Source organism: Ornithorhynchus anatinus, chromosome 10 (genome assembly GCF_004115215.2).
Source record: "Ornithorhynchus anatinus isolate Pmale09 chromosome 10, mOrnAna1.pri.v4, whole genome shotgun sequence".
NCBI lineage: Eukaryota > Metazoa > Chordata > Mammalia > Monotremata > Ornithorhynchidae > Ornithorhynchus > Ornithorhynchus anatinus.
This window is the reverse complement of record NC_041737.1, coordinates 6,124,227-6,137,538: the sequence shown is the minus strand read 5'-3', so window position 1 is coordinate 6,137,538 and position 13,312 is coordinate 6,124,227. Positions and strand designations below refer to the sequence as shown.

The window sequence follows — 13,312 nt, the reverse complement described above, 5'->3', positions numbered from 1 at the left end:
TGGTGAATCACACCTCCTACTTCCTACAACATCTGGGGGAGTTTCTCTCGCAGGTATTTAAAAGTTTTTGTTTGTTTTCTCATTTGATCTTAATTGTGCAGAACGAGGAAATTCTTGCTAGCTTGCGAAAAACCCCTGCCTCCTCTGATTCCTTTCTTCGAACCACACTATTGGATAAACTCGATGCTTCCAGACTCGTTAAGCGAGTTACATATTAATTACCAAGGATTTCTTTCTTCATCTTCCGCCGTCCCATAAATAACAAAAACATGAGATGTTGATTCTTTGCCTGGAAATCTCAGAGCGGTGTATAAGTTGAACGAAGGATCCCTTCTTACGCCGGTAAAGAATGTATCGGTGAGTCTAGTTTTGTCTCTTTTACGTTAAGACAATGTATAGATAGTCCAAAGAGCACTGGGTTTTGATTTGAGACTTTTTTATGTAAAATTTCTGGAAAAATAAATGTTTGTAACTAAATTCTCTCTTGAGGAACGACAGCTTGCTTAATAGGGATCGTTATTCCAGATTTTCAATATAGACGTTGGGTTCTTTTAAAATGTCATTGCAGTTATTTGGAGTGGATTTTTCAGTTTCCAACGTGGAATTCCTGGAACCTCTATGGAAAACCTCTTTGGAAATCTGAATACTCAAATGTGGACCTTTCTGCTCTCTGATCCAGTCTTCCTATTAAATCAAGCATGGATCCTTATTCTTGGAAGTCAGCATTCCAACTCTCCATGAAGCCAATAGAGGTCATCATATAATCTGAGGTGAACCTGAGCGGTGTATTATAAATGCACACTGATTTTAGTCTGATTTTAGGCTTATTCCCTTCATAAGCACATGGAAGAACAGTGTTTTCACTTGAAAAGAATGGATTGTTTTTCACAGGACAGAGGCTCACCCAAAGAAGAAAGTACAGAGAATCAGGAAACGTACCGTAAAGATCTGGTATTTATTTTTGCCATGCTATTAGAACCTCGTTAAAGCATATTCATTCATTCATTCGATAGTATTTATTGAGCGCTTACTATGTGCAGAGCACTGTACTAAGCACTTGGCATGTACAATTCGGCCACAGATAGAGACAATCCCTGCCCAATGACGGGCTTACAGTCTAAACTGCAATTTGAAAAGGTTCAATTTCTGAATTCTACTCAGGAATTTCTCATCTTTTTGAACACCTCTGAGGCGTGCAGTAACAGAACAAGGGATGAAGGAGAATTTCTTCATTTTCAGAGGGTTTCTTAGGGATTGCAGAATACAGTTGGTTCTTTGGGGCTTGGGCAGTTTCAAAGAAATTGGGTCCGATTCAGTTAAAGGGAAAGTTGTTTGGCTATCAGTACCATAGATTAGTGTCACTAGGAGGGAAACTAACTGGTCAATCATTTTTCTCGGTTCAGTTGTGCCTGGTTGGGCTGTTGTAGTAAAGGAAGAATTTTTTACTGTAGTTTTTGCCGTAACCCAGGTATATTAGGGGAATGATCTGAAATTGACAGTATCTTTCCATACCCCTTTTCTGAACCTTTTATAAAGGTAGGCTCACCCTTCTCCTCTCCATTTTTTGCTAAAACATACCTTATTCTCCCCCTATTGCCATTTCCTTACTTCCAACGACTTCGCTTCGACAAGATCCCATCACCACTATTTCCAGTTCCTTTTTATCCGTCTTCTCCAGATCTTCCATTTCCAGGGATCTCTGGGGGGCAGAGTGTTAACTATAAAGAGGTCTTTTTGGAGGGGGATTTGCTGAGATCCCAGAAACGCTGCTCCACGTTTAGTTTGAGGCAAACCTCAAGGCAATGAGCAGGAAATATTTTATTTAATCTCACCCAGGGACAAGTCTTAACAGGGCCGACCCTCCCTCCGTGGTATTCTTTACCTTTTCCACCTCTTTGTACGGGGAATGAGCTGCGGAGGAATCGAATCAAGCCCCTGCCAAAACCAACAAGACGTTCTGACACCCAAGAGCAAAACGATAGGAGGTGAGATCAAACTGCGGAAAAGAAAGCAAAATCCCCAGTGCTCACGCACCTAGTCGGATTTGGGGCAATGACTTTTCTGCAGTCTTTCCTTCTGAGGACTTCCCATCAAAAGGCAGCCTGTCAAGTAATGTTGATTTTGCCTGGGAGAATTGGGTGAGATTGAGATTGAGATTGAGAATTATCTCAGGAGGAAGAAATGGGGCTCTGGGACTCGGCGTAAAGTGTGCCGTGGGTGCCGAGATCTCGGGTAGAGGGTGAGTCCGAGGGAGGGGTTCATTCTCTCTTTTCAGACCTCCTAACCTTCTCCCGGTGTGATGTCCTGCCCACCTTCTTCCAACTCAGGACTCCCTTTCCATTCTCCCCTCCCTGCTGCCCTCTTCACTCCCCGACTAGACTGTAAACTCCTTGAGGAGTATCTGCCAACTTAATCGCATCACGCTCTCCCGAGCGCTTAGTACACATACAGTTTGAGCTCCGTACCAGCGACGGATCGATTAGTCGATTACTGCCACATCAGAAACCAGAAACGGAGGAATGAGGAAGAAAGCGTTTGAACTAAATCGTTTCTGGGGTTCGGGCTCCGGTGTCTGTGTGAGGAGTTGGAACGTAAAAGATTTAAGGGAGGTAAAGTAACCGTGGAAGATGGAGGGAGGGAGGATGTGAGGGAGGTTTTGGTGGATTTGGGGTTCCCCCCCCAGGGGAGGGTAGAGAAAGAAAGGTATTTGCAAGAGAGAGTTGATGCCAGAGACTTTCAGAAAATCAAAAGGATAAAGAGGCAGTCATTTGGTGACTCAGTGAGAAAGGTGAAGAGAGGAATAGTGCTCTTAGTTAATATAAACCTTAAAAGAGATTAGGGCTTAGTTGGGGGAAGGAGCTGGCTGGGGTGTGTTTTAAAGTTTCTTTAAATGCTTCCTTCTGTTTCTGCCACAGCTTTAACAGGCATGATTCTCCCCTTTGCTACCCCATCTCCGCACCCCTCACCGATCCCTCCCGGTCGAGTCGGGAATCCTGCCTCCGCTCCTTTGTCCCCGGCAACTGTCCAGGTGACGGAGAGCCACTGTTCCCAAAGCGGGGAGAAGAAATTTTGTTGTTAGAGCGGGAGGGGGGATGATGGGAGTAGAGCAGGTGTAGCCGTGACTTCAGCATAGCCTGGTGGCCCTCTGGTCTCATGTCAACAATGGCATTTATCAAGTGCTGACTCTTTGCTGGTCACCCAGGGGAAATCCAGGGTTATCAGATAGGATCCGGGAACTGTGACCTTACCCCAGCCAGGACCTTTTCTGGGCTCCTCAGCCCAATAAACATTTGAATACTCCTTCCCCAACCCTGCTAATTCCACCCGGAATAAGTCTCTACGAAGTGTCATCATTTCCTCTTCTTGGGGTGCAATGTTTCCTTCAGAAGAACACATTTTGAAACGCAAGGTATTACTAAGAATTAAAAGACGCCAGGCAAGGCAAGCAGATATGATCACGCGATTGTAAATTCTTCAAGGCCCGGAACTCTTGAACCCGTGACTTCTTGGAACCCTTGAGTTCCAAAACAATGATAATCATTTGGTTTATGATTATGATCGTTATTATTATTAATAACAAATTCGACTACTACTATCAATAATAGTAGTAGCATTTGTTAGTCACTTATTGTGTGTCAAACATTACTCTAAGCACTGGGAAAGATTCAAGATAATCAAGTCAGATAAAGTCCATGTCCCTCATGGGGTTCACAATCTTAATCCTCGTGTTACAGATGAGGTAACTCAGGCACAGAGAAATGAAGTGATTTGCCCAAGGTCACACAGCAGAAAAATGGCAGAGCTGAAATTAGAACTCGGGTCCTTCTGACTCCCAGGCCTGTGCTCTATCCAGTAGGCCAGGCTGCATCTCTAGCATTACCCCATTTCAAGGGGGAAGTCGGGCACAATTCTTACATCAAAATACTTACATCTGCTACAGAGAGAATGGTGGACAATCCCGAAACCAACTCAACCCCAATTCTGCTAATACAGTTCCGGCCTGCTTGAACTTCCCAGCCCATCCTTCCCTTTGGACTTCACATCCTCACTTCCTCAGAGAATAAAACAATTCAACTGTGGAAGACTGACTGTGCGCTACATGTGGGACCTGATTATCTTGTATCTGCCCCAGAGTTTAGTACAGTGCTTGGCATATAGTAAACGCTTAACCAAAACCACAGTTATAATTACAGTCTGTGGAGGAACTTACGTTTGTTCTCTTCCAACCACTGAGTGCAGTGATCTGCAAAGCATAAGCACTCAGTAAATACTACTTCAACAGTCGGTACTCTTTTATTTACATATTTAGTCGATTTAGAAAGTTGGATTATTTACCATGCGGGATATCTGTGTGTTCGTGTTTCCCTCGGTTCTAGATTACAGTAGAGCACACTGATGGCAGGGAATAATCTGATTTTCATTTCGTTTTCCTCAGTGTCTAGTTTAGGGCTTGGCCTGTTAAATCAATCATTCATTCAGCGGTATTTATTGAACGTTTACTGAGTACAAAACAGTCTACTAAGCAATTGGGAGGGAACAATAAAATGATAAACAGACACAATCCTTCCCGTCAGTAAGCTTGAAGTCAAGAGGGATGGGCTTAATGCTAATAGTCTTTATTATTCATTCATTCATTCAATTGTATTTACTGAGCAATTACTGTGTGCAGAGCACTTTACTAAGTGCTTGAACACCCACTGGACACAATAAACTGGACCAAGCGCAGTAGACTGTAAGCTTTTTGTGGGCAGAAATCGTGTCTACCAACTCTGTTATGTTATTCTTTCCCAAGGGCTTAAAAGTACTCAATAAATACCACTGATTGATTGTTTACTTGGAAAAATACAGCCCTGAAAAGTTACACCATCCCTTCCCACAAGGTGTTCTCATATTAACAACGCGAGCTTAATAAATCAAGATAATGAAGATGATGTAGAAAAGGAACTAGAAATCTTAATGACAAGTATCGTGTCCAAGGTTGTCTGATGTCAGCCAAACTCAGAGAGTTGCACCATCTTATCGATGTATTAATTGTATTTATTGAGCACTTACTATATGCAGAGTACTAAGTGCTTCTCAGTCTTAGAAATGGCCATAGGCCTGATTTTTTAAGGCAACTAGTAATTTTGGGGGGGGGAAGTGGGGAGAACAATAGTCCAGAATACTGATTTTCTTCATTTTACTGACTGTGTAGCTCAAGGGCCAATAGTGAGCTGGTCACTATTAGGTTCCAGCCGTTCACTTCCTCTTACAGTGCTTGGTAGCTCCACATCAGTGGTCTGGGGTGGGTCTTGGAGGAATTCATGCAACAAAAACAGCGGTGTGTCTTGTCATCTCCTATTGGGAAGCCCCAAAATGGCCAACAGATCTAGCCTTCGGCATATTCGTTTTTCTCAGTTTTCCTTCATTGATAGGGAATTAAATTAAAGCAAAAGCAGCAAAAGGCACCATCTTGGTTAATGGGTTTTTTTGTCGTTGTTTAGTTGTTTATTGTATTTAAGTGCTTCCTATGTGCCAGGCACTGTACTAAGCTCTGCGGTAGATACAAACTTATCGGGCTACACACAGTCCCTATCCCACATAGGACTCACGTTCTTATCTCCATTTTACAGATGAGGTGACTGAGGCACAGAGAAGTGAAGTGACTTGCTCAAGGTCACCCAGCAGACAAGTGGCAGAGCTGGGATTAGAACCCAGGTCCTTCTGACTCCCAGGCCCCGGCTTTTTCCACTAGACCACGTTGCTTCTAATGGTAGTTGCTTCTGATGTCATATTTGCGATCCTGTCTGATCTTTCCTAACTCCGTCCCACTGCCGTCCTCTTTTCCACCGAGAAACTCGTCAACAGCGTAAACTTTCAGAACCCAGACTCCTCCTGACCGGCAAAAATCCCAGCCCATCCACCCCCCTCCCAGCCCAACCGGCGCTTTCTTCCTGGCCACTTTTGCTCTTTCAATACAGCGTGGCTTGAGTTGCATTTCAAAGACAGGGCTTTCCACATTACTCAAGAAAACAATCTATTGTTAGGAACACGTCAGAAAGACATGCCGAGTTTGCATAGCATAACACAAGGGCCAATAGCATTCGTGCACTGCCTTGGCCCAAAGAAAATAAGGCTAATTAAAACAGAGAACAATAAAATAGGCACTTGATTGACCCAAGTTTGTGCCTTATGTATAAATTTCTAGCTGGTCAAGCTCTAAACTCTCATCCTTTCTATCTCAGAGGTCTCCATTCCTTCCTCATCCCCATTAGTATTTACTGAACCCTAACAAGCGATTGGGAAGTGCTCTGCACATAGTAAGCGCTCAATAAATACTATTGAATGAATGAATGATAAAGTATTAGTCAAAGACCCTGCCTTCAAGGAACTGTGAGGAGCAGCATGGCCCTGTGGATGGAATACATCGCCTTGATTCTATTTAGTTGCCATTGTTTTTACGAGATGTTCTTCCCCTTGACGCTGTTTAGTGCCATCGTTCTTGTCTGTCCGTCTCCCCCGATTAGACCGTAAGCCCGTCAAACGGCAGGGACTGTCTCTATCTGTTGCCGACTTGTTCATCCCAAGCGCTTAGTACAGTGCTCTGCACATAGTAAGCGCTCAATAAATACTATTGAATGAATGAATGAATTGAATGAACACATTATTGCCATTGTCCTTGTCTGCCCGTCTCCCCCGATTAGACCGTAAGCCCGTCAAACGGCAGGGACCGTCTCTATCTGTTGCCGACTTGTTCGTTCCAAGCGCTTAGTACAGTGCTCTGCACATAGTAAGCGCTCAATAAATACTACTGAATAAATACTATTGAACCCGGGCCTCTTCCTAATCCCAGCTCCGTCACTTGTCTGCTTTGTGACCTTGGGCGAGCTACCTAACTTCAGTTCCCTCATTTGCAAACTGAGGACTTAGACTATGAGTCCCATGTGAGACGTGGACTGGGTCCAACTTGTGATTTCTTTGTCTCTACCCCAGTGCCTAGATAGTGCCTGGCACATAGTAAACGCTTAACAAATATAAAAAAAAAAAAATTGGAGCAGCGTGGCCTTGTGGAAAGAGTCTAGGCCTGGGAGTCAGAGGATCTGGGTTCTCATTCCAGCTTTGCCTATTGTTTGCTGTGTGAACTTGGGCAAATCACTTAACTCCTCTGTGCCTCAGTTTCCTCGACTGGAAAATTGGGATTCAATACTTGTTCTCTCTCCTACTTGGACCACAAGCCCCGTGGGGGACAGGGACTGTGTCTGACCTAATTAACATGTCCTTAACTCAGAGTTTAGAATTCTGTTTGACACATAGTGGGCACTTAACAAATACCATAAAATAAAATAAGCAGGAAAAACTTCCAATCTAATGTTTCCAGAGTAGAGGCTTCCTAAATACCTGCTCTAGACATAGAGTTATCCCTAGACCTAAGCTAGAGGTTGACAATCTCATTCGAAGAGATTCAGGTCCTTTGATTCACTCCTGTATTAGGCCCTTTCATTGCTCACTGATAGAAGCACCAGACTAAGCCCCCTTTTCCTCAGCTCCTCCTCCCATCCGTCACCTCGACTCTCTCCCTTTGCTCTTCCTTCCCCTCCCGCCCCACAGCACTTATGTATATATGCATATATCTATAATTCTATTTATTTATACTGATGCCTGTTTACTTGCTTTAATGTCTCTCTCCCCCCTCTAGACTGTAATCCCACTGTGGGCAGGGTTGTCTCTCTTCATTGCTGTATCGTGCTTTCCAAGGGCTTAGTACAGTGCTCTGCACACCTGAAGTGCTCAATAAATGAGATTGAATGAATGAATGATATTCTTCCATCAAGAGGCAAGAGAAGAGAGCAGCTCTGAGACTCTAATCAGGGACTCTGGATCCCTTCGGGAAGCTCCCGTGAATGGGCTGTTTGGAAAAATGATGAAATTCTACTGGCTTGAACAAGGTTTGGAGTCATCTGAGCTGTGGGACATGATATCGGGGAACCCGATAACTCAGTTTATTGGAGGTTAGCTGACCTCCCTGGAGGAGCTATTTATTAAGTGCTTAGAATAATAATAATGATAGTAATAATAATTACAGTAAATAATAATAATTTTAAATAACTTTTGTTAAGCACTAACTGTGGGTCGAGCTTCGTTCTAAGCACTGGGGTAAGATACGATCAGATTGGACCCAGTCCCTAAGCTCGGGTATGGACATGGAATGTGTCTGTTTATTGTGATATTGTACTCTCAAGCGCTATCGGAGGGCACGGAACAAGGGAGCAGGGCTTCTTCCCCGGGTTTTTCGCCACGGCGGACTGTGAATCTTAGCATGTCTGGAGAACCCTGAGAATAGAGGCCAGAGCAAGGGCAGCAGAATTGTCAGCCCCCACCCTCCTTTGCACACAGTAAGTGCTCAATGGACAGGGAATGTGTCTGTTTATTGTGATATTGTACTCTCAAGTGCTATCGGAGGGCACGGAACCAGGGAGCAGGGCTTCTTCCACGGGTTTTTCGCCACGGCGGACTCTGAATCTTAGCATGTCTGGAGAACCCCGAGAATAGCAGAATTGTCAGCCCCCACCCTCCTTTGCACACAGTAAGTGCTCAATAAATGCAATTGAATGAATGAATGAATCCCACATGGGACTCATAGTTTAAATTAGAGGGAGAACTAATTGAATTGAATCCCTATTTTCCAGTCGAGGAAACTGAGGCATAAAGAAATGAAGTGACCTACCCATCAGTCAAGTGGCAGAGTCAGGAAAAGAATCCAGGTCTGCTGACTCCCAGACCCAGTCTGAACTACCACTCTGATTAAGGATCTGGTATTAGGATATTATACCTTCAATAGAGGGATTATTCCAGAGGGATACAAGGATATCTGGGAAAGCTAGCAGAAGTCGCAGGGCAAAGTCTGAAACAGGTTCACTTCTACCTCGTTAATTCCCAGAAATAAAGAAGATATCTGTCGTTTCATGAAAGCCTGCAGTGATTCTTAGGAACACAATCTAGTGAGAGAAACCAGAACTCTAGTTAGGCCTGGAATAGCTCAAGAAAAGTGGCAATTTAAAAGTGACATCTCTCTCGTGACTGGAAATGATTTACACGGGACTCTTTTGACTCGTCCCTCAGAGCAAGTGGATTAAATCTCCTCTTGAAGGAGATCTTCGGAAGGTGGTAATTGTCCTAAACAGAGCGGGGTCAGAAGCGGCCCCATTGCTTAATAGCTTTAATCACTCGGAGTTTAAAAAGGAGTCACTAGGTCAGGTAATCCAGAAATTTAACATCCATTATTTTCCAGAGAACAGTGAAATGATGGAAAGATCTAAATTGCACGAGAGATATCAGGAAGATGCTGACATTTTTGGCCGTTGAACAATCGCGGAATAACGTTGAACCCGGTCGATGATAATGTTGATAAATATCGGCATTTATTGGGCACCTGTGGGGTGCAGAGCGGTGTACTGATATACTCGGAATAATATATCAGAAGTAAAAGACACAGTCTCTACCCAGGGAAATGGAGTAGTGGAAGAACACGCTTAGAATTTAGGCTCAAATCCCATCTCCCAAATAGGGGATTATTGTCCCCAATTAAAAGCATTTAAAAGCACGTTTAAATGTGCTTTGGGTTTGCTGCCGATCCTTGGGTGTCTGTTCATTCATTCATTCATTTATTCGTATTCACTGAGCACTGTTGCATGTTGGTTTCAAACTCCTGGATAAATGTTCACCCTCAAAAATGTCGTGACGGTTTGTATTTAAATATCTGAGTTCTTTATTTAGAAACTGGAACAATTCCATTGATGCTGATTCCCCTTTCCCATCTGCCCCCTGTTTAATGAAAGTGGTGAAATGGACTTTTTCAAGCCAGGTGAAATGCAGATGTGGACCTTAAGGGTTTTTTTGTGTTCGTCTGTTAAGAGCTTACTATGTGCCAGGCGCTGTACTAAGACTTGGGGTAGATAAAGGTAATAAGGTCGGTCACAGTCCAGTCTCTTTTGGGCATCATAATCTGAATCCCCGTTTTACACAAGAGGGAAAGGAGGCACAGAGAAGAGAAGTGATTTGCCCGAGGTCACATAGCCGATAAGTGGTGGATCCAGGATTAGAACCGAGGGCTTTCTGACTCCTAAGATCATGCTCTATCCAATAGGTCTCTGCAGGGGCTGGGGAGGGAGAAGGTATCCGTGGCTCCCTGATGCATTGATGTGAAAATTCTATCCTAGAGGAAGAGGCCTCGATTATGATCTTTATCTGAAGGAATCCTCCTCTGCAATCGCTGAAGAGGAAACGTTTCGCAAACACGTGTGGCCTCGTCACCTCCCTGCTCGCTAATATGCGTTCCTGGCAGCTGTATCCAGGCCTCTGGGCCCATGTGATTGGCTCAGACTCGTGCCAAAATCAATTTTCGGGAATTTGTTCCAAGAGGCCTTTTTTTTTTCTGGGAGAGGAAGTTAGTCGTATTTACGGAGCATTTACCGTATGCAGAGAGCTGTTCTAAGCACTAGAGAGAGTACAGTATAACGATAGAATGGACACATTCCTACTCAGAATGAAATAATAATACTAATAATAATAATAATAATGGTACATGTTAAGCTCTTATTACGTGCCAAGCACTGTACTAAGTGCTGAGGTGAAGAGTATAAGATTATAAGGCTTTTGTGGCTAGAAGTTTTTAATAGAATGTGATTACTTTTGGGGGATTTATTTTGTCCCATATGGGGCTCACGGTCTTAATCCCTATATTCCAGATGAGACAACTGAGGCACTAAGAAGTGAAGTGACTCACTCAAGGTCACACAGGGGACAAGTGGTAGAGCTGGGATTAGAAACCAGGTCCTTCTGGCTCCCAGGCCTGGGCTCTCTCACTGCTTCTCACAAGGAAAATGCCCTCGGATTCCCTTTAAATCGAGAATTTTACAAAGTTCAGGCAGCCACAGCTCCTACTCAGATGCTCCCTGGGGAGTCAACACTTAAGGCTAAGAAAAGGCTTAAGGCTATTTTGAAGAACCACCTCCCCACAGTCTTCACCAACAGTGGCTCGTGATGGAGCGTATCTGTCATCAGGCGGTGGGTAGGGACTGTGCCCTGGCAACATGACTGGAATATCGAAACATCGTGACACCAAAACTCAGGGAAGATGACTCTTGGCCTAGGGCAGGGACGGGAGCTGGCGAGAGTGGTAATGTGGTGGAAGTAGGAGAAATAGAATTTATTAAGCATTTAGTCTGGGCAGAGCCCTGTACTAAGCACTGGGAAACAACGCACGGTGGGAAGTAGACATGGTCCCTGTCTGTCAGGAGTTGGGGAGGCTCACGATCTGAAAATTAAAAGGGGGAGAGGGGACGGCTGTCAGATACGTAAGGAGAGATGAAACAGAACATGAACACCAAAAACAAAGATGTGCAGGATTTTGCGGCCAGGGAGCAGAGTTTCAGCCACAGTTATAACCGCGGCCTCGGTGACCTCTCCGACAGCAGCCACCACTGTCTTCCCCAGGTTTTGCGGAGGGAATTTTTTTCTCTAGTTCTAAATCTCATCCAGGTCACAAACGCTTCTCTGGGTGGATGCGATATTTGATAGGTTTTCAGCAATTTGACATTTCCCTGCGCTCTTCTTCCCCCACCCCTCCCTCAGCCCAGTTTTAGTGTCCCAAAGCGGCGTCCCTGAAGAATCTTATCATCCCCTTATCATCCAGTCTCACTCCCAGAACTTCTTTTGGTCAAAAAAACCAAAACAAAATAAATCCCCCAAAAGTAATCACATTCTACTAAAAGCTTCTAGCCACAAAACTCTTATAATCAATCAATCCATCAGTCAATCAAATGCATTTATTGAGTATTTACTGTACGCAGAGCACTGTAGTAAGCGTTTGAGAGAGTACATTGTAACGGAGTTGGTGGATAAGTATTGTTTACTTTAAAATATAGTGATTTTAAGTAGTAATATATAATAAGCAGTGTTGCTCAGTGGAAAGAGCCTGGGCTTCGGAGTCAGAGGTCATGGGTTCGAATCCCGGCTCTGCCACTAGTCAGCTGTGTGACTGTGGGCAAGTCACTTAACTTCTCTGTGCCTCAGTTACCTCATCTGTAAAATGGGGATTAACTGTGAGCCTCACGTGGGACAACCTGATTACCCTGTATCTACCCCAGCGCTTAGAACATTGCTCTGCTCATAGTAAGCGCTTAACAAATACCAACATTATCATATAGTGATGATAATATGAGTAATATAATCTAGTAGGTAATATAATGAGGAATATATAAGTCATATAGTAATTTAAGATACAGTAATTACTTTAAGATATAGTAATCATGGGTTCAAATCCCAGCTCGGCCACTTGTCAGCTGTGTAACTTTGGGCAAGTCACGTCACTTCTCGGTGCCTCAGTTACCTCATCTGTAAAATGGGGATTAAGACTGTGAGCCCCACGTGGGACAACCTGATTCCCCTGTGTCTACCCCAGCGCTTAGAACAGTGCTCGGCACATAGTGCTTAACAAATACCAACGTTATTATTATTATTATTATTATTAATCCAGTGAGTGGAATGCAGGATACCGTCCTTTGGTTCTCAAAATACAGACTCAGGCTTCTGGAGACCAGACTTGAGCTCTAATTAAACTTCAGTGGGCAGTCTACCGATAGAGTGTACTTTACTGGCCAGAGGGCTTGAAAATGCATTCCGATTGAGATAAAACTCGATCCAACGTAAATAGCCATGAACAAGATTGTGAATGAACATAAGTACGAATGAATGAACCTGAACAAGTGAATGGACAAATCCCCTCAGGGAAAGAAGTAACCTAGAAATCAATCAGTCAACCCATAAATCTTATTTATTGAGTGCTTACTGTGTGCAGAGCACTGCGCTAAACACTTGGGAGAGTACAATATAACAGAATTAGTAGCTATTTTCCCTGAACGCAGAGTCTAGAGATGATTCCACGCCCTCAGAGAGAGGTTAAGAAACTTTTCCAAGGTCACACAGCAGACCAGTGGCAGAGTTGGAATCAGATCCCACATCTCCTGACTTCCATCTAGCCCCAGCCCTTGTCCGTAGACAGCGAGCCCCATGTGGGACAGGGACTTTGTCCGGCCCGATCCTCTTGGATCTGCCCCAGCCCCTCACACGGTGCATAGTGAGCGCTTAAACGAACACCACAGATATTACTCATCGGCCTCCCTTAAACCTTAAAATCAAGGTTGAGGGACCCAATCTACCACCTACTGAACCGTTCTCAAATTCCAGGGGTACCGTGTTTAGGGTAGAAGACAGAAAAAGCGGAAGGGGTGGTCAGCATCCCCGTTGCGACGTCTGATTTTCTTTTCCCATTGTC

General features: G+C 44.1%; 1 protein-coding gene across 1 annotated transcript in view; it reads left to right on the top strand.

The window, feature by feature from the left end:
* Positions 1–239: 239 nt before the first annotated feature.
* LOC100080936 (transmembrane serine protease 11D) overlaps positions 240–13,312 on the top strand; it is a 28,496-nt gene continuing 15,423 nt past the window's right edge. Inside the window, exon 1 of the mRNA XM_007668394.4 lies at positions 240–357. Within this exon, the coding sequence (XP_007666584.3) occupies positions 350–357 (8 nt within the window). The 5' untranslated portion in view covers positions 240–349. The remainder of the gene's footprint in view (positions 358–13,312) is intronic.